A 26,763-nucleotide genomic window follows, 5' to 3' on the forward strand; every position below is an offset into this window, starting at 1 on the left:
CAGAGACACTCACCAGTAATACAAAAGAACCAAAACGGAGACCGAATGATGCATAGAATTTAATCTATTTGAAAGCGGAGGGAAAGCCAGTACTGCCACTATACTAAGAAAAAAGGAATTTACGGTAAGTAAAATTACTGTTTTTCCCTTCGTATAGTGGCAGTACTTACAAGTGGGATATAGCAAGACCCCTGCAAACAACAAAGGGTGGGAACTCAGCAGGCCACAGCTTGTAGCACCTTACGCCCAAAGCAGCTTCAGATGATGAGAATACGTCCAGCCTACAATGCTTGATAAAAGTATGTAAGGAAGACCAAGCAGCAGCTTTGCAGATGTCTGCAGGAGAGGCGGCTGCTCTTTCAGCCCAGGAGGTCGTCATAGCTCTAGAGGCACGAGCCTTTAAAGGGAAACTAAGGGGAATCCCTTTGGATTGATAAGCCAACCTGATTGTATACGTTAGCCATCAGGCCAAAGAGGGCCCTGAGACAGCACAACCTCTGTTAGCGCCATGAAAGAATACACATAGATCTAAGGATCTAATCCCTGAGTCATCTGAAGACAGATTTTCAGGGATCTTCTAACATCTAGGAGATGTCACATTCTTTCCAGATCCGACGTAGGAAAATGATAAAACCCCGGTAGGACAATAGGTTGGTAATCGCAGCACCAGAAAAAACCTTAGGCAAAAAAGAAGGCTTGGTGTGCAGGACCACCCAGTCGCGATGAAAAAGGTGAATTCCGGAGAGAAAGAGAGAGCTCGGATCACACCTACTCAACTAGCAGAGGCGATAGGCACCCGGAAAACCATCTTGAAAGTAAGAAACTTGATAGGAACCTCCAGTAAATGTTAAAATGGTGGTTCACAAAGGGCTCGAAGCACCAGACAGATCCCAAGTAGGGAAAGGTACTACTTAGGAGGCCTCTTAAGCCTTATGGACTTAAGAAATCTTAGAAAAAGCAGGTTTGAGGCAAAGCCCCGAACCAGGAAGTGATTTAGAGCTGAAATCTGGCCTCTGAGCGTAAAACTCCCAGGCCGGCTTCAAACCCATCTTGCAAAAAAGAAAGACTTTCCGGGATAGAGGCTTTGGCCGGATCCAACCTCGAAGTGAACACCAGGTTCTGAACTTCATCCAAACTCTGAAATAGATTTACGAAGTGGACCCGCGGACAGAAGACAGCAACACATCACATAAAGGTCAGAGAGACCATGGCCTTGAAGGATCACCCTTGCAGCAACCATGCAGTCAGGTGAAAAATATCCAGAGTTTCCACGGGGAGAGTCACATTCTCCAATATTTGAGAAGAGACTGGAGATGCCAACGTGAGATTGTCAAGTTTTCCACTTCCGAAAACCAACTCCTGTTCGGCCAGAAGGGCAGGACTGCCAATTACTTGCCTTCTTCATCTTACTTATGAACAATCCGTGGTATAAGAGCGACAGGAGGGAAAACAGAAGCCATGTCGAAGGTCCAAGGTATCGATAGACCGTCTAGGACAACTGGGTACTCTCCTGAATGGAGAGAAGCAAAACATTGAACTTTCCTGTATCTCCTTGTGGCAAACAGGTCTATCTCCGGCCTGCCGAAGCGTGAACCCAGCGCCAAAAAATTTAGCTTGACAGTGCCCAGTCTGCCTGGGACCAAAGTCTACGGCTGAGGCCGTCTGAACTAATTTTAGAGACCCTCTGACCTGGGTAGCTGATATAGCGAGAAGATTCGCTTGAGCCCAAGACATATGAGGTAGCAGAGCTTTTGAAGAGCTTTTACCTTCGTGCCACCCTGGCGAAAAAAACCACTGTAGTGGCGTCGTCCGACTGAATCCTCATTGCCTGATTTGTGATGGCTGAACGGAAGGAAACCAGTGCCTTCCAAACCGCATTAATCCCTGAAACTTCAGGAAGCGCCTGACTCCACTCTGTTCCAAGACCCTGACGGAACTGAGAAGCTAGATGGGCGCCCCAACCCATCTGGGAGGCATATGTGGATATCATAAACCATTGTTTCTGAGCAAACGATAGGCCCTTTGGGATTTTGCTTCTGTTTTTCCACCAGTTCAGGAGTCCTTTCACCCTTTTGGATAGGTGGAAGGGAGAGTCTAGATCTCCCTGTTTTCGTGTCCATTGGGAAAGGATGTCCCATTGCAATGGTATTGCTTCTGCCTTTGCCCAAGCCACTGCTGGGATTGCAGAAGCGAGGAGGCCTAGAACCTCATAGCATCTCTGATTGAACTTAGGTTTTTATGCAGCTTTGATACGGCTTTTAAAATCCTCAATTGTTTCACTAATGGTAGAAAAAGAGAGAGGGACTGTGAATTTCCTCTAAGACCCAAGAACTCTAGACTTCGTGACGCCGTCAGCTTGGATTTTTCCAGGTTCAGGATCCAACCGTGATCTCTTAAAACCTTCATTGTAATCGTGAGATGAAGATTTAGCAGTTGTCTTTATTGGGCCTTCAGGAACCAAACGTCCAGGTATGGAACAATCGAGATACCTTTCAGACATAAAACCACTGCTATGGATGCCAGGATTTCCGTAAAAGCTCGAAGAGCTGAGGACAGGCCAAAGGGAAGAGTTTAAATGTAAATGGAGAATCCTTCGCTTTCTTGAAACAAGAATGCTTGGGCACTTCCGGATTTGAACCCGGGACCTCTCGCACCTGAAGCGAGAATCATACCACTAGACCAATAAGCCAGTGTTGCTAGAACCGCAAACCTGAGAAACTTCCGGGAAGATTCTAAAACCGGTACAAGGAGATAAGCATATTTAAACCAACTCTGCCATGTAATCTCCCTTTGTAAAATGTGTGTCAAAAGACAAAAAACGTTCCATACGGAACTTCTGTCATGGTAAGCAGGTGTTTACCAGTTTCCATCTGGTTTTTGAACCAGAAAAAAAGGCGTGAGTAAACTCCCTGAAATACCCAACGTTTGGGTACCTCTCTACCACATTTCTTAAAGAAAAAGAGAATTTGTTTACTCTTGATGGATAGCTTGACAGTAGGAAGGATGGACGTGGTTTCGATGAAACTTTATTCTGTAACCTTCTGAAATGGTTCTTGTAATCCACCTATGAAGCACTCTTTCCTAGTCTTGGGTGAAGAACCGAAGGCGTCCTCCCATTCTTATTGTCAAAACTTCCTCTTTTGTCATGCCTGTTGGATTCCTGTCAAGACCACTGGCTGTTTATTTGAGGTACATAGTTGGTCTCCCATACAAGTACTAACCAGGCCCGAGTCTGGATGGCTTCTGAGATCTGACGAGATCAGGGATTTTCAGGCTGGTATGGCCAAAGGCCATCATGCTTTTGAAACCTGCAAAACCGCCCTGGTAACGAAAGGACCTCTGACCCTTGTACTGAAAACTTTAATATCCCTGGGTTCTTGAATCCAGAGGCAGGGCTTTCTTCGTATCAGACATCTGTCTAACAATGTCTTCCAAAGGAGTGCCAAAAAAAAATAAAAAAATTTTTTGTTCCTTTCAAAGGGTAATTCACATAAGGATGCCTTAGACGCAGAGTCAGCTGTCCATGTTCGTAGCCAAAGAGCTCTTCTGGCTACTGACGACAAACCCATAATCCTCGCTGATAAACAAAGAAAACTCATCTTTCAGTAGGAACAAGAGATGGGAAGGATCTGTATCAGATTTCCCATAATGGAATCTTCCAGGGCTAGTAGCCAAACGCTCTGAGCTCTGAGGACCGCTGAACCTGCAAATTCAGCTCTGCACTGATATCCTGCGGCCTGGAATATTCTACTACACGAAGTTTCGGTCCGTTCGTCCATTGGGTCTTTAAGCCCTGAGACTTCGCCAATGGGTATAGTGGTTTTCTTTGATAGCTGGTCAATCTGAACATCCACTTAGGAAGATCTTCCCATTTTTCTCCAGACTGTAGCTTGACTTGAACGTACGTCTTTCAAGATTCTTTCATTCTCTATGATGGAGATCCAAGATTTAAGGAGACATTGGGAAACCTTTAACCTTACCCTTGGTAGGTTCAGTTTCGTGTACCGCCGTCGTCACTTCTTTAATACATTTCTTCAGCTCTTCTGGTGGAAACCCCTCCTCCACACTTGAAGCCAGGCTGGAAATATCCGAAGGCGAAGAGACGTCAGACACAGAAGGAGATCTATTCCTCCTACGCTGTGTGGGCAGTTTCTCCCGAATAGCTTCAAATGTCTGGGACAAATTTTCCTGAAACCAGCCCAGGAAGGATGCCATATCAGTCTGCTCGGCTTTTACTAGCCGATCCGTTGCGCACTGATTGCATGTATTTTTGCGACATCCGTCAGGTAGAGGTAACGCACATTCCAGACAACATAAGTGCTTAGATTTACTTGTGGTGTTTGGAACAGAAGTTGACATCTTGTCTATATCTGTCTTATCTGGAGACATAGGACTTATTCTAGAAGCATGCATAAAAACAAAAGGTGAAAAAAAAAAGGAGAGTTCAATAATTAAACCTCACCTTAAATCACCTAAGATCCGTGTAGGAGGGCAGGTGACACGGAGAACCAGAACTGTACACCCACCCTTGGGGTCAGGAAGGTCCTGCACAGCCATGTATCCAAATTTTAAATTTGGCGCCAAACACCGTTTCGCGCATGCTCAGTAGCGTGATTCTGTGTTTGGTGGAACGCAAAGCCTCCCGGGCGTGCGTTCCACCGCTGTGCGCATGCGTAATGAGCAATGAAGGAGAACCGCCTGGGAACTCAGTCAGAAAAAACCACAAAAGACAGTACCCGGTCACGTTCCGTAACGCGAACCCGGAAGTACTGTTGCCGCTCAGTTCCCGCCCGGGAAACTATCGGGCACTCACCTCCCGGTCAGCAACCTGTGCTGAATGCACCAAATCTCCACCTGCACTGTGGGGGAACCTGTCCGTCCCGTTGCCGGGACAAGAAGAACTGGTGAGTGTCTCTGAGTTACAGCTTATATGGAGGCAGCAGGCGGAGCACAGCATTTAAATTCTAAAGAAGGGGGAGCTTCTTGTCCAGAATCCTAAGGAACATCCCACTTGTAAGTACTGCCACTATACGAAGGGAAAAAAAACATTTTCTAATCATGTAGATACAAAATAAAGAAATGCAAACACAAATGAAAGGAGTATAGAATTTAACCCAACATTGCTAGTTCTATGTGAGCTGTACCATTTGTTTTTTTATTTGCAGATAAAAGAAACATTTATACACTCGCATATCGGCCAAATGTTGGTTTGAAACTTCATATACATATTTTTCAGTTGGAATATTTTCCTGCCACTTTGTTCACAGATCAAGTAAAAAAAAAAGGGGGGGGGGGGGAAAGACAAGATTTTTTTTTCCTGCTCCTGTTTTTCCTCTCTTTCCCTTTTTTTTCATTTGATCTGTGAACAAAGTGGCAGGAAAATATTCCAATCATTGTACTGCAAAATATATGCACGAAAAGCCGAACAGACATTTGGCCGATGTTCAGGTTTAAAAAAAATTCTATTATCAGGGGGAAAAATGGCACGGCTGAGACAAACTTTCTTCCCATCTTGTACAGGTGTATTTTTTCTTTGCTATCTTTATATTCTTATTGCTTACCCTCTATTGGTGTGATTATAAAACCAACATTTAGTGACGGTCTCCCCTCAATCATTTTTTGGGGACCCATGGACAGAATAGTTTGATTCCAATCCAAACATTTTCAACACTGCGTGGCTCGGTAGGGTCAATGATTTGGGTACATATCGGCTTGGAGTTTGCCAGATCCCCTAATCGACTCAAATTTGTGTGAACTGCAGTTCAGCCCAAAACAAATCTATTGGTTACAGCTGTCACATGTATTCCTGACACTATAGTACTGGAATACATCATTAGGTTACTGTGGAGATGAAAGGTAATTTACTAACCTTTCTTCCACTGCTGCACTGGTTACACCGCGGCTGGCTCTACCTCTATGGCTGAGATAATCAGTCTTGATGATCTCAACCAATCCAATGCTTTACTATAAGAAAGCATTGGGAAGCTATTGTGCATGCACACCAAATCACTATTCAGCAACACCTCATAGAGATACATTAAATCAATGCATCTCTTTGGGGAGGGCTCAGCGTCTCCATGCAGAGAATGGAGACTCTGAACGCCACTGCTGCACACTGTGCAGTACTGAGATAGAAAGCACCTCCAGTGACCGTCTGAGTGACTGCCACTATAGGTGATACTGGGCAGTAATGTAAACACAGCCTTTTCTAAGAAAAGGCAGTGTTCATAGTGCTAGGACTGCTGGGACATGATATAGATCCCAGAACAACTACATTCTGCTGAGAGGCATACTAATTAAAACTCAAAGATACATAATCATTAATAAAAGTCTGATCATAACTGTGTGTGACATTTTTCTCATTGCGTACCCCCTATTGCCCTCACTGGAACTGCTGTGTGTGCCAATATTACTGAAACAAGTAAAGCAAAGAGTGCCTGCATTGTGCTGAAATCTACAGCTATTATAGAATTTGTAACTCGTAAAAAAAAGCAAAACGCTGTAAAAACTGCCACAACATTTTCTCCTAGACTTATCGTCTGTGGATTTCCAAAGACAACACATATGCTCAGTACTTCTGCTCAAGAGAGCAATTTGTTTCCCAGCACTAACATTTTATCTACAAAAAGCCAGGAAAATATCACATTTAGTATGAGTACAAAGATATCTTCCTGTTAGCAGTGGGGATTTAGTTCCACTGTGGTTTTGTGAAGACAATCTGCAGAAGGGCACATGACATAATCTTCCATTTATAAGTGTCAACAAGCAAATTAAATTCTTGCCCATACTGGATGAAACTGAGATTTCTGGTACATGCTGGCTTACAACGAGGGAAGAGTTCTTTTGCCATTCCCTTGATGGCTGTAATGCTGGAACGACATAATGCACCTAATCCCACCAAAATTTAGAACATAATTACACCGGAGCTTGTGTCATCAAGGCATGCTATAAAGGCACTGTGGATAACTCACCTGGCTTGCGCCCACAGAGGTAAAACGCCAACCTGTCCGTCAGCTCATACTGACACTCCACTAGTCTGTCTGCCAGGTCGTGGTGACCTGCTTGCCTATCATACAAAAAAGTATTTGGTCAAATATCGAAGTAGGTAACAGTCATCTACGTCAAAGTTTTATTGTAAGGCATATTGATGAATATGTTACAATCACTGGGATGTTAACATTTTATATTTTTGTCGCAACGCAAATCCTACTGTAGTACGAAATTTCCTTCTATTCTTAAAGGAGAAGATTTCTGTGTCCTTTACCTTTGGCGGAACATAAATATTAACCTTGGAAAAGAGCTTACGAGTGTATGCCTGCACGGAATGTTCTCTTTATTTATCAATGGCATGCCGACACAGAACCAATGTCACTTAATGAATAAAGCACTCCATTCTTGGACAGGATCTTTAGTGATGCGATTGTCAGGACTGCAAACAGATTAATATTAATAGCAGTGAAGGGAAACTTCATAGTCCTATAGTTCCATGGGGAAGGTGGAGGGGTTTGTAGCTCCTCTTGTTTTAAAAATAATTTGCTATAAATATTTTTTACATTTATTTTTCCTTTTTTATTTTTTTTTTACTGAAAATGTTATGTCTAGGACCCTCTCCATACCATTAAGGTTTAAAGGGACACAATATGCAAGGAGTTAACACAATTGTTAATGCATTACATAAATGAGTAATTACAAAAAATATGCAAACTTTAAATTTAATGATAAAAGAAAGAAATTAGAAGTTTTACATTTCTTAATACTACTGCACTTGCACAGGATGGAATTTTGCAACCGGACCCAGAAAAGGGTCCAACAACTAAGAGACACTCAATATGGTCTTTTTTCATTTTTTGGGTGGGATTTTTTTTATTGGTCAACTATCCAGCAGGGATTTATGCAATATGTAATTAAGCTCCCAGCAACAGTTACATTCACCAAATATAATGACTATAAATGCTGAATACACAGATAACAACGCTACTGTAGCTGCTCGGAGTGTATTTACAGCACGATTCATATTTTCGCAAGCTGAACATGCACACAGCTGTGTCTGTCTGAGCTGTGCTTTAAAAATCACTGCAGCAGTTATTTGCCCTGCTGGGCAGGAAGAGACCCGTAACATGTGCAGTGATAAAGGACCAATTTAAATTCCATCAAAACTTTGAGTCTTTTGCAGCTAGGCTAATTTTGCGTTAAAAAAACCTAATCCTTTAATGAGAACTACATGCAGGAGTATGAACTGAATGGATTAACAGATTTGACTAAGCTGGGCAACAAGTTGCAGAGAAGACATTTAAATGTGATTGTGTATGTATGCCAACGGTAAACAGTCATATTTTTGTATTAATAATAATAACAATAATAAATTTGATATTGTAGTTTTGAATTAATGTATTATACTTCATCTTCTCATTTACCATTACTGCATGGGGGCACCATCTTTAGCCCTCTTTGGTCTGCTATAAAGATGCAAGGTCTGAAATACCCGCAGGAGGCATTTTTGGCCTTGTGCATGATGTAAACACTCACTGTCATGTGATTACCTGTGACAGCTGTGCTTCTTACCAAAGAGGGTTAAACATGACTCCTATGGAACCATGTGTAAAAAGGTGTATCAACACATCTATGCATTGGACATTAATACACAACATGCTATAATTTATGTTAGACTTCATTTGAAAGAACAATAATGCATGATGACAATTTTCAAGTATTTTCCACGCTCTGTCAGTCCCTGCATTGGCTTCCAGTTAGATATAGGGCCCAATTCAAAATTCTGTCACTTGCTTACAAATCCCTACATAATGCTGCTCCAACATACCTATCCTCCCTCATACACAAGTATGTCCCGTCGAGACCCCTGCGCTCATCCCAAGACCTACGCCTATCCTCTGCCCGGATCCCCACCTCTGACGCTCGCCTTCAAGACTTCTCTAGGGCTGCACCTATTCTGTGGAACTCCCTTCCCTCCTCAATCAGACTTTCACCCAGCCTCCACTCCTTCAAAAAATCTTTGAAAACTCACTTCTTCCTTAAAGCGTATCAATTAAACTGTCAGCAGGCTTCTCATCCCCCACCCCATGACTCCTTTCCTGCAACTGTCAAAAATGACCTACCAAGCACTCAATAAACCCTTCTCTAACAAACTATTTAATTCCCCTACTTTAACCCGTTTGTGTCACTATACCCCACTCCCTCTAGCATGTAAGCTCATTGAGCAGGGCCCTCAACCCCCTCTGTTCCTGTACGTCCAGTGGTCTGATCTCAATTATGTGTCTGTTAGTCCACCATTGTACAGCGCTACGGAATTTGTTGGCGCTATATAAATAATAAAATAATAATAATAATAATAAGTATGCATCATTTACTTAAATATCAGAGGATGAAACTTTACTACAAACACATGCATGGTATGCTTTGTGTTAATGTGGTAAAAACTGTGAATTTGGCTGACAAACTAACAGAGGTGGTGTAGGGTATGCTTAACCCCTTAAGGACCAAACTTCTGGAATAAAAGGGAATCATGACATGTCACACATGTCATGTGTCCTTAAGGGGTTAAAGGAACACTGTAGGCACCCAGACCACTTCAGCTCATTGAAATGGTATGGGTGCAATGTCCCAGTCCCCCTTAGTCCTGCACTGTAAATCATTACAGTTCCAGAGAAACTGCAATAATTACATTGCAGTACTAACACTGCCTCTAGAGCCAATCAGACAGCCACTAGAGGCACTTCATGCTGGCTAGGCGACATTTGGTCCCTTAACTGACGTTGGACATCCTCACGTTCTGCAAGTTAAATCCCTATAGGAAAGCATTGAAGCATTGCTTTCCTATAGGAAGGGCCTAATGTGCTTGTGCTACCAGCGAAGGAGATGGGGGCTTGAATCGGGTACGTACAGAAAGGATTGGGGAGGACAGAGGGAGGAACAGAGTAAGGAATACATATTTGTATCCCTTTTACTATATAATCCCTTTAAAAAGAAAAGAGAAAACAGTTTTAAAAGTGGCTTTGATGCCAATGTAATGTTCTCATTAATTAAAGTTTATAATTTAAAATAGTTATTTTTGTCAATGGATCTCGGGGAACATTAAGACTGACATAATTCCAGTGGTATAGTAAAGGTAAAACCATTAAGCAACTGTGCTATTACCAATCTAGCATTCTGTGAGCCAGACTTCTTTATAGCAATTGTTTTCAATGCAGTTATTTGGCATCGTCTTGAAAACAAACTGTAACTGTATTTATCCCACCAGGCACCATATGTGATGCAACATCACACAAACGTGGCAATGCTAAACCAGAAGTGACATAGTGCTAGAGTAAACTGGCAACATGTGGATTCTATGAGACAAATCCTGTTATCCCTTGTGTCTACCTGTATTATTAAAGGCAAAGACATGGTGTGACAGAAGACCCTGGGAGCTGTGGGATACATCCCTCGCAATTGGAGCTATTACTACCCATAGCCAGGGCAAATCAGCCTGTGGAGCATGTGAGTGTGATTACTAGCCATATTTTAATTCACCAATTTATCAATGTAAAAGTCAGATGGTCTGAACGATTACGTGTTTTTATTATTACTTACAAGGTTTATTGTGAAAAGATTGTTTAATTATAATTTCCAAGCGCACCTCTATTTTGGGTATTTTTGTCGAATTTGTGTTTCACTTTGGGAGAAGTGCTGCTGGTTTTATATGCACAATTTCATCCACATCACATTGATTTTGGATATATAGATTCACTTTTATTGTTTATATTTAAGTGCTTGCCACATTTATCCACACTGCTTCAGAAAGCAATGGGATAACAACTGGTTGTTCCTCACGTGAGTAAAGTATGGTCTTCAAACATGGTTTTATTTAAAAGTTATAAGAATATGGTCTTAAAGAGTAAGAATGCATTTCTTTTTACTCCTAAATTCTCTTTGTATATTGCCAGTGCAAGTGAATTATGTTATACCACTACTTAGCAATCAAAATTATTACTCCATCAGACTGTGTATTGTGACATTTAATAAGGCATACTACTCCTGTTTGGGCATGTTTTTAATACACTTGTGTTAAATTTGGATTTATTTTGCTTAAAAAATCTTTTTTTTTTTTTTTTTAAAGGTGTGATTTAGACCAGCAGGCGGGCAGCTCTCCATGCAGGGATCAGGTAAACTTGATTTTCACCCAGGGTCAAGATATTTTTTTTTTTTTTAATTATGTGGACATTTTTGTAAACATATGCTGTATACTAAACGCCCTTACCTGCCATAGTCAATTGGCGTCCTCCCATTAACGTCTGGCGCACCTGGATCAGCTCCGTATACTACTAGCAGTTCAGCCTGGAGAACTTGTCCCGCTTTTGCTGCTACGTGCAGGGGTGTAGTGCCTTTCTCCTATTAATAAAAAGAAAAAAATCATAGTTGTTACAAACATATGTACTATTTACACAGCCTCGGGCAATACACTGTCATAACACGGCCAGACAGGATTAAAACCTCATACTCAATCTCCAGGCTCACTCTCAAACACAGAATATTTATGTCCCTGGTTATATGTTCTAATGACTTGGGGATTTTTCTTCTAAATAAATTAGCAATGATTTTAAACAGGGCGTCCTGCATTCAGCTACTTTACCTTTTTAAAGGTGAAATCAGTATATTGAACGTATTAGGGCACCCGGTTGCATTCTTACTTTATTGTTTTTAGTTTTGCTGGGTGGCGAGTGGTTAAATTGGATGCAATATAAAAGGAGAATTTTCTTTGAGCAAACTCTCTCCTCCCTCTCAACCCTTCTTCAATGTGGGGTAAAATGTTCAATCCACACCTACAATACAGCGAATTACCTCAGCCTGTATACCATATGTTAACCTTTATACATTCTTGATGTTACTCAAAATGTCTATCCTACCGTTCGTAGCCACCAGCTTGATTGAAACTAATGTTATAGACATCTACACCTAGCCTGCTCCCGTTTTTAAAAATAAATTGTGCTGTCAATGAATGACATGGAACTATATATTGTTTGTTATACCATCGGCTTGTATCTGCTGTCGTGGCAATAACTTTAGGCACTACAAAAATAAAGAATTTAAAAAAAAAATGTTTAATCCACAAGGGGTTGTGGCTTTTTTAAAATGGGACTTTCAGCAGGTGTGATTGCTTCATCTGACTTGTGACTAACACCCCTCTAGGGGTCCACATCATGGCTCATTTACAATTTAGCCGTTAAATAGTATTGAAAACGATTATTATTAACAACCATGGCTTGTTGCATCTACAAATCACCATAGAGATATACAACCTTGCATTTAAATATATTTTCGTAGTCAATCGCTTCTAACAGCAGCTTCTACGGATAACAAACGACTCCCAAAAACCACAGAAAAGCACACCTGAGGAAGGGCTCTTCACCCTGTGTGGCATGTAGCAAAAGGCAAGTGGCAACCATCTAGTAGCGACAAGGTTAATTTCTATGTTTATATAGGGTGTATGGGGATTTAACTGTTGTTAACCTTCTTTCCACCAGACCAAAGGGACACTATAATCACCAAAACAACTTTAGCTTGATGAAACAGTTTTGGTGTATAAATCATGCCCCTGCAGTCTCACTGCTCAATTCCCTGCCATCTAGGAATTAAATCACTGTAGTAATGCAGCCCTAGTCACAACTCCCTACATGTGACTTGCACAGCGTTCCTAAACACTTCCTATGTCGCAAATTTTGTTTAATTTAGAATTTCTTATCTCCTTCTCTGTTAATAGCTTGCTAGACCATATAGGAGCCTTCTGTATGGAATTAAAGTTCAATTTACAGAGCAGGACATTAAAAAAACATTAGTTTAAGTTACATCTTATTGAAAATGAAATCAGGTTTTTTTTTTCATGCAAGCGGCGTCAGTCACAGAAAGAGGAGGTGTGGCTAGGACTACAAAAACACTAACAAAAGTGATTTAACTCCTAAATGGCAGTGAACTGAGCACTGAGACTTCAGAAACATGACCTATACACAAAAACGGCTTCATTAAAGGGATACTATAGTGTTAGGAATACATATCTGTAATATGTAATATGTAACACTATAGTGCCCTCTATTTACAAAGCGTGAGGATGTTCAGCGTCAATTAGGGGACTCAGAGTCTGCTAGAATCCCGGAAGTGCATCTAGTGGCTGTCTGATTGACAACCACTGGAGGCATTCTTAGTCCTGCAAAGTAATTATTGCAGTTTCTCTAAAATGGCAACATTTACATTGCAAGTGGGACAGGGACACTGCACCCAGACCACTTCAATGAGATGAAGTGGTCTGAGTGACTATTGTGTCCCTTTAAGCTATAGTAGTTTGGGTGACACAGAGCATAAAAGCAGCGATAGGGTTGAATACCCAAGGGGGCCAGACCTTGTGCTTTGTCAGGGGCCCTAAAATTTCTGGTGGCGGCCCTGGCGGCAGTAGCCAACCCCATGTAACTAATTTTGCAGTCGGTAAACTCTCTAAAAGTAGTGATAGACACATTAATGAGAGCCCACGTCACTAAAAGGTAGCGACAAGATTGTAAATGAGCCCTAATTGTTTGAATAAAAACTAAAACAAAGAGCAAGAAAATACAGAAAACAAGACCACTACAGAGACAACCCCTCTCCCCCTACAACCGTGCTATACGTTTTAACAATCATTTAACAATAAAATTAGCAACCTCTGCTATGTGTCTCCTAACTGCTGCTTTGCACATCCCATTTATTAGTCAGCATTCACAGGAAGTATCTATTAAACGCTTATTCAGTGCATAAGAATGCAGAGCAATCAGGGGAGTGATTACCGGGTGGAAAAAATTGGCCTGAGCACCGAGGGAGAGCAGACGCAAGCAAGTCTCCAGGTTTCCAGTACGCACGCTAGAGTGAAGTTGCTGCAAAAGAAAAAAAAAACACACAAAAAGGACAATTAGATGAAGGAACAATTACACATATTTTTCCAAGTGTAAAATCATTTGTATGTCGGTACCACCACTGCTGAGAACATCAGCTATCCAAGCACACTGCTTAGCCATTGTATGTTAGATGAGAATTAAAGAAATTCTAAGTCGTTCTTATATCTCTTGTAAAACTGGTTAGATAACTCTAGGATACATGGTTTAACAGGAGTGAACATGTCAGCTTTTTACATAAATATATCTATTCACTTAAATATTAAATAAACAAAACAAAACAAAAACAGTTTCCAATTATTATCCATCACTTAGGAACCCATAAAAAAATGTAAACTAACGAATGTGACTTCTTTTTTTCTAAACGATTTCCAACATCTGTTAGAACAATCGCTCAGTGGAGCTTAGGTGCCGTTACAAAGGCAGCCGCAGGAACCAGAATGATCATTACGAAATGTCATATGTTACAGAGTTTGCTGTCAGAAAAAAAATCACAGATATGTTCTACAAGCTAACACTTATTTTAATTGTGCATTGATAGACATGTCGTTAGAAACAATTCAATTGCATAAAAGAGTTTACAACATAATGAAACATCATGAAAAAATTGCACTTTTCTTTTTTTGGTTATCATGAGTAGATACATAGGAGATATACAGAATATATATGTAGCAATAAAATAAGTTGTATTCGTAGTATTCAAATCCTAGGCTGAGGGTCCATAGTATATACAGATCAAAAGCAAACAAAGAATACACATAACCTGTTTGAACCATTGTAGTCAAGATATACTAGGTTCATCAAACACTAATACGCTTGACTAACTTACCTTGCTTATGAACGTGTTCAGAGTTAGTAGCGCAGTTGGAGGCTAAGGAGTAGGGTTTGCTAGGGAGATACCTTCAATCAAAGCTGAAGTAGAATCAAGAGAATACAAGGCTACTTGTGAGGAAAGAGTACCCCCAAGCAAGGGGACAGCCGAGAGTATTGATCAATTTGAAAGTGCAATATTGGCTAAACTGGAATAGATCTAGAGCACGGTGATATGACCCGGGTGAGGGCAGCCCTAAAAAGGGTTGCTCAAAATAGGTTCCACGTGTAATCATTGAAAGCAGCAACAGCAATTTTACGAAAATAAGGACATATCTGTGATGGTCTCAGTGGGACAGGAGTGGTTGTCCTCTTCACACGTTGCAGTCATGAAGCAGATGGAGCTTCTGTAGCAGCTCTTGGAACGAAAAGTGCCACACTTGCAAGGTCCCAGGACTGGTATGTGTTCTGCTGGGGGCCATGGTAGAGTCCAGGTTTGTTAGACCTAGTGTTGAGAGAAGGGTGGATGCTTCAGCTCCAGAGGAGAGTTTATGGCCCGATCCATTGTGGGAGATTATTAGAGATCTAGGTGTTACCCACCTGTAGGCTACACCTGCGGAGAACAGTCGGCTCGTGAGTTGGTTTAGGGATTTGCGCCATTGAAGTGTGGCTCTTGTTAAGTCCGGATAGAAGATTTGTGATTCTCCAAACAGATGGTGAGATTCTTCAAACAGCAGGGGTGTCCTTCCCCATAACGCTGTCATTATATGGGCTTTGTCTTGCAGTAAGGAACAGTGAATGACTACGTTTCCAATAAAGGGGGTAGAGGATTTATTTAAGGTAGGAAGTCATATACCCCTGCAATGACTATCTTTCTGGCTACAGCTGGGCTAATATGGAGGCCAGGAGTCTTCAGACATAGTGTTGCATTTTCTCTGTAGCGATGGTAGAGGGTATGCCGTGGATTTTTACATGGTTGTGACTAGGGATTGACCAATATTGATTTTATTTTTAGAGCCAATACCAATAATCTGAACTTTCAGGCCGATAGCCCATAACTTACCGATACCGATATTCTGTAGATTTACCGTTTTGAAAAAATAAACTATTTCTACACAAATTATGTTAACTGAACATGTTTATGGGTTTGTTTGTTTTTTTAGGTGCAAATCTTTTTTTATTAAGGTAAATGCACAAATTATACATGCCAGTCAGATTTTTTTTATGTTTTCAAGAATATATGTGTGCGCAGTGGATGCAGTGAGAGTATTTGATTAGTGAATGCAGTGTGTGTTTATGTAGTGTGTGTAAAGTGAATGCAGTGTGTTTGGGTAGTATGTGTATAATGAATGCAGTGTGTGTATAGTGAATGCAGTGTGTGTATATAGAGTGAATGCAGTGTGTTTGTGTAGTGTGTTTATATAATGAATGCAGAGTGTGTGTGTAAATGTGTGTAAAATGGGGGGGGGGGGTATTCTTTTTTTTTTTTTTAACAAATATTTAGTTTTTTTACATTTAGTTTTAGTCCCCCCTCCCTGCTTTTTACCTGGCCGGGGACAGGGGATATGGCATTCCCTGGTGGTCTGGACTGTACAGAGGGGGCTCTGCAACACTCTTACTTCCCTTCTCAGCAGCTCCCCTGTCTAAGTCCTGCAGCCTGCGTGCAGTGTGGAGCGTTGCCACGGTAACCAGTGGCACCGCTCTGACCGCTGCAGGACTCACAATATTTAGACAGGAGAGCTGAAGGGAAGGAAAGTAAGAATGTGCTGCGGTCCCTCCAGGAACACCAGGCCTATGACAACCGTCTCGGTTTTCATGCCCTAATGGCGGCCCTGGTCTGCATTATCGGTATCTTTAAAGGCAGATGCCGATATTGCTGAAAATTCAGAATATCGGGCGATAATATCAGACAGACCAGTAATCGGTCGATCCCTAGTTGCAAAAATGAGGATCCTCCTGCATGGACAACTGAGTGGCCAGTATCTGAGTCAGATTGACTTGCATAGTGGATTTATCGCTTTGTGCCTCCCTGATCTTTGCTTCATTTGCTTGCACCCTTTCTGTAACAGTCTGCATATCTGTCTTGAGTGCAGCCAGGTCAGCAGCTAGAAGTCGCTGAATGTCCTGTAGCAGGTTTTGCAAGTCTTGTTTGGTAGTTGGTCTTTAAGGTAGCATCACTGCTTGGAAATGTATGTCGGGGGCTTAACACAATATGGCCATGTGGTGGAACTGAATCCTCATATTTATTTGCCAAGCTAGGGGATTATTAAATGTAAGGCTGTATTTTTGTTTGTGTTTGCGCTGTTCCTTTAACTGTATTTTGTATATGTTTTGGTCTTTACAGCAGTCCAATTGCTTGAAATGCATTTTCTGGGTGTGCCCCAATTCCCACTTTTTTTCTGTAGATTTGGAATCCAGACCAGATTCCTATTGGGCTGAGCACTCCCCCCCCCCCCCCCCTCCCTACTATGGATGCCCCTATGGAGGTGATCACAGGAAAGCTTAAATTGAGGAGTCTCTTGTAGCAGTTTATACTGCAAGTAAGTATTGCAAGTTAGCATGTAAATCTCCCATGTTAAAATTAGTGTAGGACCCACCGATATTGGGATACTGCGACATAGTGGTGGACTCAACACAATATGGCTATATGGTGGAAATGAATCATAATATTTATTTGCTAGTATAAGTGATTTTAAGTAACCTTGGTAAATGTAAAGCTGTATTTTTGCGTATTTATGTATTTTGTATGTTTGCGATGTTCCATTAACGGTTTTCTGTACGGTAGTTGGGCCTGGCTCTCCTGAGGCTCCCTGAGTGAGTTTTGGTCTGAGTGTGGTGTGACCTGAGCCTGGGTCAGTGCTGGCGGAGCAGCTGGAGTATGCAAACCTTCTGCAACGTCCATTTTGACCTGAGGTTACCGTTGAATTAAGGCCCCAATATCCCTCTGTTCAACCGTATTGCTTCCCTCTGGCTTCTGGGAACAGTGTCCTATGGCTGGCTTAGAGGTAGAGGGAATAGGAGTGAGGAGCTCTGTATCTGAAAATCAGCTACAACCTGTAGGCCGTCATGCGGTTAACTGTGCATGTCTTCATCCCTAATGTACTATGAATTGGAGTAGTCAGAAATATTTAGAAGCCAAAATACATATAAATAATCAGCCTTTAGATAAATATAAAAAAAGGCAATAGCTAGTGACTACAACATGTTCCAATCCACAACATGACTATACAACACAAATAATTTTCAAACATAATCAACTACAAAAGACCATACATTAGAAATACATAAAAAATAAAAAATAAAAAAGAGATCATCACATAAAACACAGGACTGTGTGCTAGTTCCATATGCATAGTTTAATTTTACCTTAACAAGAGCACCATTGTACTTATAGGTGTTTTATGGATTTATTCTAAAATTGCTAACATTAAGAGGATGTACTTAATAACAGTAATACAGAGGCATACTGACAGTAATACAGAGGCATACTGACAGTGCAGGTACGCTACTACTGCACCCTGGGCTGCAATGACAGCAGTGCATCCTGCTGCACAGTATGTTTAGGGGTTCTTAGTGTTTGGTATTGTGGTGGAATCTCAGTAAAAATAAATTTACTAGGACAAGATTGCCATGTGGCATATGTGTAAATGGTGTATCAGTTAGTTAGTTTCACGTAGCTAAGATACAATCAACACCGTATTGAGCAAATGCAGGAATGCAGAAACTGAAAACACTTCCCCCCTCCTCCATTGTTCTGGGTGAGCCATGTGGTCTAATAAGTAAGGGAAGTTAGGCTTTGTTCAGCTGATTGTGTAAAGAGTATATGGGGGTAGAGTTAACTATAGGAGGAGCTATATGTCTATATCATGCATTTACACAGTCAGTTCTGGGCTCAGATCTTGTTGTATTTTGGTGACATAAGTCCCTCTGAGCCCCGGTCGGTGAATCGAATAAAGAATCTCTTCCTTCCTGAAGAAACCTGTGTCCATCTCTCTGTGCTTGGCTTCCGTCAGTTTCTCCGGTATCATTTGGTGCATTGGGCCGGGAAGCTCATCGTTCAACGGTAGCTGAGAAGCAGAGGCGTGAGACGGTCTATCTTTGCCCACGTTCTCTACGGCTGCACCCCTGAACTTCTGCGTGGACCTCCCTTCGTCTCGGCGCCACTGGTCTTTTGTCCAGGAGATCATCGGCCTCTACGTAGTAAGTGCTGGGGTGTCCCCGTCGATGAGTGTGAACCCAGGTTCAGGAACGAGGAGGTAAGACAACTGCTGTTTTAGACGGCAGACCCACTAGGGGTATACCGATTGTGCGGTAGGCCCAAAAGGGGTTTAAATCTGTGTATGGAATCTGCCCCCTCTGTCGGAGGGAAGGAGCGAAGGCGCACCGCTCAATCGAACGCTCTTTAGTAAGACCGTTTGATTTGGTTAGTCAGGCGGGGTTCTGGTGTAAATAGCCCGAGCCCGACACCGGTGTCTTGTCTAGACTAGCGTTCTAGGGTGTATATTACGTTCGCTAGGTAGGAGGGACCGGGAGACTAAGCGGCGTCTGTGTAAATTCGGTTCGCTAGCTCTCAACCTATCTTGGCTAAGTGGGAAGGCGTGTAAATTTGGAACCCACTAGATTTTTGATAGAGTAATAGACTAAGAGGCGTCTGTGTAAATTCGGTCCTCTAGTTCGCTATATGTGGTGCTTGGGCAGTGTGGCTAACCAAAACGGGTGTATATAGTTTTAGGTAGTCCATTCAAGGTACTGGCCAATAGTTTAGTTGGGATTGTAAATGTGTTAAAGATTGTTTAGTAAAGTGTATATCTTGTTAGATAGCGCGAGCTCAGCCGTCTAGCGAGAGTGTTAATAGTGTGTTGCTGTATCATAGTGCACGGTACCATAACCCTGTATATTTACTGACACTGTATATAAGTACTAATCATTGTCGTCTAATGCATGTTTAACACCATAACCACTAATAATTGTATTGTGACCTTAAATTGTGCTTTGACTTATGCTAACCGTACTGTAACCGCTATTTGTAAAAGACGATGTTACTGGGGTGTGTTATAGACGGGTAATTCATATATAGAGAATTAAAGCGTGGGTGACTGTATAGTTTCGCCAAAGGGCACAGTATTAGTTACTTAGTGACTGGTGTAACAGCTGTGTGTGTACGGGAATTCCCTGTATGTTTTGTTGTATGAGTTTGACCTAGTAACTGTGCCACATGGTGCTGTTGCCAGGGAAACAAATGTGACTGTTGTAGGTGTGTTTGTTGTGTTTCTTTGAATTAGACGCTCCGTTGCTAAGTATGGCAGCGCCGATTTAAAGATTGTTGATCCCTTAGAATGTATGCTAAATAACTTTAAAAAGGGATATAATGTGTGTGATTTTGGGGACTACCTTATGTAGTAGAGAATGACCAGTTTTTGACTGTTAACACAGTTTGTGTTACTAGATGGTTATCAAAACTGGTCTGTCCATCCCCAATGGAATCTGACCCATCTGACCATCCCTCAACTAAATTCTTTAGCAAAAACTGGTGCAGCTGGTATGTCCCCCTGTGCTCTAATTGTCTCTGGCTCTCAGATGCCTGTCCCCTCCTTTTTCTGTGCCTACCTACCCCCCCAACTGGTTCTTTGTATTCAGTTTTATTATTAGCAGTCAAAATTGTGAGGAGAATTCTTAATAACAGTAACTGAATCCACTGAAAACACCATAACCACTGATAATACCATAACCACTGAAAACACCATAACCACTGACATAACACTATAATTACTGAGCCTTGTGTGCCTTTAGTAACAGTAAATTAGTTTTGAAATACAACTGGATGAAATGGTCAATGGTATAGGACGCTGGAATACACTTTTACCATTTTTGGTTACTGGTCAGGCTCCTCCTAGCCCTGTCCGAAACATTTTGTTAACCAAGTTACTGACCAGTAAAATTAATTTATCCATTTCCACCTACCTCACCACTCCCCGACCGGAACCTATGACTAAACAACCCTATCTAAGTCCCACCCTAACCTGACAAATGACCGGTGCCCTCCAACTTTGACATTTACAAATGCCACTGCAGCTTACCCCTGGTCCACCACACATTGATATTAATGGTCAATTACAGTTGGCAGACCCTGTATTTGTTTATGTCCCGTTCACCATGACTGATCTGTTTAATTGGAAGACCCATAATTCCTTTACGAAAGCAGACGAGTAACCTAATGCTTTCTATGAGAGATTGCTGGAGTCATATAGTTTATATACTCCTTTTAATCCAGAGGCCCCTGAGAACTCTCGAATGAACAACTCAGCATTTGTCAGCCAGACCCAAGGTGATATCAAAAGAAAATTGCTAAAGTTAAAGGGATTTGTAGGAATGTCCATATCACAGTTCAGGTGTATATGAACAGGGAGATTGAAACAAAGCAGGAGGAAGAACGTAAAATGAGGATGAAGGCAGATATGCTAGCTGTAGCTATCATAAGTGTAGAGAGACAGGGAAGGGAGGTGAATAGAGGAGTTGAGAATAGCCTGAGTAAGGGAGGAAGTAGGAATCACTGTGCGTATTGTAGAGAGGAAGGATATTGGAAAAGTGACTGCCCACAGAGGGAATATAAAGCAAGTTATAGATAAGACAAGAGAGAAGGTTACGAGATGGTTACAGAGGTGGCTATAGAGAAAGTCTTGGAGGGAATGACAGTAGTAACAGAGGAGGTGTTCAGGGAAGTAGATACTATTCCCCTACCCAGAGATTAAGGGATAGAGAAGATAGAGATTTTGTCGGTCTGGCTGACACTGTCATGGAAGACTATTGATACCGACTGGGCTCCATCCCCCTTTAGCCGAGTGCAGCCTATGGTCGATGTATCAATAGAGGGAAAGAGGAGCTCTTTCATGATTGACACTGGTGCTGAGTACTCTGTGGTAACTAACCTAGTTGCTCCTCCTTCAGGAAGACTATAATTATGATAGGAGCTACTGGGAAAAGCGCTGCTAGACCAATTCTCAGGAGTCATACTTGTATTCTAGGAGGCCATTTGGTTAAGCACCAGTTCCTATATATGCTGGAGTGTCCAGTTCAGCTTCTAGGACGAGATCTATTATTAAAGCTTCAAGCCCAGATAACTTTTAAACCCAACGGATCAATGTCTCTGAAGTTTAATAGATCACCAGGCATAATATCAGTATCGGTGCAAAAGGAAGAAGAATGGCACTTCTACTCTATAATAACAAATACAGACCCTAAGAGTGATGAATCCTTATTTGACATTTCAAGAATATGGACAGAGAATAATCCTCCAGGACTTGCTCGCAATATTCCACCAATACACATTGAATCAAAGCTTGGAGCATATCCTGTTAGCCTTAGTTAGTACCATATATTATAGAGGGCTAAGGAAAATATACAAACCTATGTGGATAAGTGTGCAAAGTATGACATCCTAAAATTCTGTACCTCCCCTTGGAACACTCCATTATTACCTGTTCAGAAGCCGGGATCAGATGAGTATCATCCTGTACAAGATCTAAACGCAGTTAATAATGCAGTAGTCAATATACACCCAGTGGTACCCATCCCCTATAATCTGCTTGCTTTAATACCAGGTGGGGCAACCTACTATACCTTCCTAGACCTCAAAGATGCTTTCTTTTGTTTCTGGGGTACTGCTGAAAAATTATGTATGGGCATCTACCTTCCATACTTGGTAACTTAACGGGGGATTTGAGTCAGTTGGGAGAAGGAATTACCCGGCAGCAGGTTGTAGAGTTGGGTAAAACTATGGAGGAGGTACAGAAATGGGTACAAGATAGATTACCTGTGAATATTTATCCACCTGTTCATTCTTGCCATCTAGGGGATCAAGTGTGGATAAAAAAATGGAACACTGTTCCATTAGGTTCCAAGTGGAGAGGTCCCTATGTTGTTCTTTTATCTACCCCAACAGTTGTAAAGGTTGTAGAAGTGACTCCGTGGATTCATCACTCTAGGGTAAAAAAAAAAAAAAAAAACAGCGGCAGATTCCTGACAAGCTACCATAGATCCAGAGAATCCTTGCAAGATCCAGTTGAAGCGTGTGACCGAGTTGGATTAAAAGTGTTTTTTTTTTGCGAAGATAATATTGTTAAAAGGGAACATCAACAAAGATCTACAAGTGAGTGTTTTTGACGGCCATAATAATGCCTGTCCGCTCACCAATGTGTTATTAAAAGCCAGGAAAGTCTCGAAGGGACCCCTGTGAAGACGAGCAGAACTCCATTCCCTGCAGCCCTTACATCCTGGAAGCTGAGGTGCCATCGCACGGACGAAGACTGAGGATGAAGACGTCGAAAGAAGTGTTTTTGATAATATGTATTTTTGTGTCTTTTTATATTCAGGAAGGTAGAGGTACCGACACTCCTAGCTGTGAGGTATGCATTAAGACTACAAGAACAGGTAACCATATTTCCCAGACCCTAATTTGGCATTCACAATATGAATGTAACGGAGATGTATCAAGATGTAGATACTTAAATATAGAATATAGTGTGTGCCATTTAGGAGTAGGAGAACCTAAGTGCTTCAGTCCAGAGTATCAACCCCGTACAATTTGGTTGACCCTCAGGAATGGAGATCCTCAGGGGACCCTAATAAATAAAACTGAGTTAGAAACCGTACATTCTTCGGGTGTTCTGCTATTTGATGCATGTAAAGCAATATCAAGTGGTAGAAAGCCGTGGAATGTATGTGGGGATCTTAAGTGGGAGAGAACGTATGGGTCTAATGATAAATATATTTGTCCCAGTAGTAAAAACAAGTATGTAAATCCGAGATGCCCAGATAGGGAATATAACTTTTGCCCATATTGGTCTTGTGTGGGGTGGGCAACTTGGGGACCGACAGTAGATAAGGATATGATTGTTACTAAGTTGCCTACAAAGCCATATTGTAAGTCTAGGGAATGTAACCCAGTCCATATACTCATAAATAATCCTGAACGATTCATAGATAGGTTCGGTAACTTATTTGGGTTCCAAATATATGGGACGGGTTTAGATCCTGGGACAATATTATTTATAGGGATAGAGACCGATACGGTAACCTCCCAAACTCATCAAGTATACCATTCTTTTTATGAAGAGATGAGTATAGATAATAAGATCCCCCATAATGCTAAAAACCTGTTCATAGATTTAGCCGAAAGTATTGCCGGTAGTCTTAATGTTACCAACTGCTATGTGTGTGGAGGTACTAACATGGGAGACCAATGGCCTTGGGAAGCAAAGGAGGTAATGTCCGGTTCTGGAGCAGTTGACCAATTAATATCTACACAAGCCGATTATCATATGAGTGTTAGAGGTAAATCTGAGTGGAGATTAAAGACCTCCATCATAGGTTATGTTTGCATAGCGAGGAAAGGAATGATGTATAATACTTCTGTAGGAGAATTAACTTGTCTAGGGCAAAAAGCTTATGATGATGATACGAAGAATACAACTTGGTGGTCGGCTTCAAATGTCTCAGAACCATCTAACCCGTTTGCTAGATACGCCAATTTAAAGGATGTGTGGTTTGACCTATCCATCACATCTACCTGGAGAGCCCCAGCAAATTTGTACTGGATCTGTGGTAAGAAAGTATATTCGGAGTTACCACAGGACTGGGAAGGGGCATGTGTATTAGGTATGCTCAAACCATCCTTCTTCTTGTTGCCAATTGAAACAGCAGAGACCTTGAGAGTTAAAGTTTATGATGTGAATCATAAAAAGAAGCTAGCATCCTTGAATGTAGGTAGCTGGGAAGATAATGAGTGGCACTGGCTACCTTAGCGCGCTTCATTGCCAATAGGAGGGATGTAATATGTGAGGGAACTGGTTAACAGCCAAACTGTATGCCCATGAAGTGTTATTGTATTCTAATACAGGGATTCAAGCCTCATTCTACCATTAGGCAATTATGGATTCCTCTGTAAAGCACATAGCCTTCTTACCAGGTAAACCAGTTGGGCTGTTGATAAAGTCCTCCATTCACTTCCAGTGCAAATAGAAGGAGGTGTATGTGGAAAGTTCAATCTCAGCAACTGTTGTCTGCACATAGATGATGAAGGGCAGGCAGTGGCTGATCTCACAAGCCACATGGCTAAACTGACGCATGTACCGACTTAAGCCTGGAACGGGTACAATTCTAGTAGTTGGTTTGGAAGTAGGTACGAGCAGCTTGGAGGGATCAAGACATTGGTAGGAGGAGTCATGTTGATTATAGTGTGTCTCTTTCTACCATGTTTGGTTCCATTGGTAATTAGGTCCATACAGAGTGTCATAGAGAGCACGACAGAAAGGAAACCAGCTGCGCATGTAATGGCTGTTTGCAAGTATGAACCCTTAGCCCAGAGAGAATATATTCAGAATGAGGAGTGCTGAAGGAATTTGTAAGGATGCTAAGAGGTCTGTTCTGATTCATGGCAACCTGAGGTGTAAGCAAACTATGGTTAAGTGATGCATCTGGAATTGTCAAATATCAGAAGCATCAAAGGGGGGAATGTGGTGGAATCTCAGTAAAAATAAATTTACTAGGACAAGATTGCCATGTGGCATATGTGTAAATGGTGTATCAGTTAGTTAGTTTCACGTAGCTAAGATACAATCAACACCGTATTGAGCAAATGCAGGAATGCAGAAACTGAAAACACTTCCCCCCTCCTCCATTGTTCTGGGTGAGCCATGTGGTCTAATAAGTAAGGGAAGTTAGGCTTTGTTCAGCTGATTGTGTAAAGAGTATATGGGGGTAGAGTTAACTATAGGAGGAGCTATATGTCTATATCATGCATTTACACAGTCAGTTCTGGGCTCAGATCTTGTTGTATTTTGGTGACATAAGTCCCTCTGAGCCCCGGTCGGTGAATCGAATAAAGAATCTCTTCCTTCCTGAAGAAACCTGTGTCCATCTCTCTGTGCTTGGCTTCCGTCAGTTTCTCTGGTATCAGTATGACAAGCTTTTGGGCTGAAATTCAGTGTGCAATATGTTTAGGTGACCGACAAAGTGAACACAGAAAAGATTTATCCTAGAACTGCTAATGAACATATTCTTGATTTCTAACTACGGTTTCTTGTTTTCTCACTTTCGAACATTAACACGATTTGAAGAAAGAAGAAACATATGCCAATTTGTGATTTTATTCCGGCAAGCAATGACGATCTGGCATTAATTATCACTTTTCACTTTGGTTTCAATTAACCATTAGCAGAGAATATAAAGTACCTGAAGAACGGCTGTCTCGTTTGTTGTACTCAATGCAGCAAACAAGAAATATCCTGGGAGATCTAGTGATTTTCAAATGTGGGAAAGTGAGTCAGTTCGATGTTTTTTTTGTGTGCCTTGAGCATTTTTGCTTGTTAGTTCATGGGACTCACATTTCAATTTACAGGAATAGTAATGTAAAAAAAGTGCTGCAAGCAAAAATATACAGGGGATGAAACTTTATCTTTCACAAAGAATACTATTCGCGGTATCGGTACTGGGATATAAGATTAAATTGACCAACAAACGATTATTCCTGTGAATCGAATCAGCAAAGCCTAATCATCCTGACTGCTCACTGGACAGAATGCATGCCCAAAAAACAAACAAACAAACAAACAATTACCCAAAATTTGAATAAACATATCCTGAGTAAAGAAGGAATGAGATCTTCACAGTGCTTATCTTTGTTTTAAATAAAGTATCACTAATGTTGGTCAACAAAACAATGGGGAGGCTAAATGTATTAGTAGTGCTATGAAATCAAAGATATAGGGGGTAAAATGGGGACGAAATGTACCTTGTCACCACATATTTTCATATTAGGGATTGTGCTATTCTGTCAAGCACTTTTTTTTTTTTATTACAGTTTTATAGAAAATTAAAGTTTGATGGAAGAAACATTAGGAATAGGTGGGGTTACTGACAAATACATTCAATTTTGTTTTTCTATAGACTTGAATAATTTACCTAAAATTTCAGACACCAGGGATTGAACAAGATCCAGTAATCAATCAGTGGTCTTCCATTCATCTTCCTAGAGATTAAATGGGCA

At 41.4% G+C, this 26,763-nt stretch overlaps 1 protein-coding gene across 4 annotated transcripts in view; it reads right to left on the reverse strand.

The window, feature by feature from the left end:
- Window positions 1-26,763, reverse strand: part of GIT1 (GIT ArfGAP 1) — a 164,080-nt gene that overhangs the window by 67,472 nt on the left and 69,845 nt on the right. For all 4 annotated transcript variants that reach the window (XM_063450008.1, XM_063450007.1, XM_063450006.1 and 1 more), the window contains exons 5-7: window positions 13,806-13,892; window positions 11,255-11,385; window positions 6,972-7,066 (exon numbers count right to left, since the gene is read on the reverse strand). In XM_063450008.1, coding sequence (XP_063306078.1) covers window positions 6,972-7,066; window positions 11,255-11,385; window positions 13,806-13,892 — 313 coding nt within the window. The remainder of the gene's footprint in view (window positions 1-6,971; window positions 7,067-11,254; window positions 11,386-13,805; window positions 13,893-26,763) is intronic.

This window comes from Pelobates fuscus, chromosome 1, assembly GCF_036172605.1.
Source record: "Pelobates fuscus isolate aPelFus1 chromosome 1, aPelFus1.pri, whole genome shotgun sequence".
Taxonomy (NCBI): domain Eukaryota; kingdom Metazoa; phylum Chordata; class Amphibia; order Anura; family Pelobatidae; genus Pelobates; species Pelobates fuscus.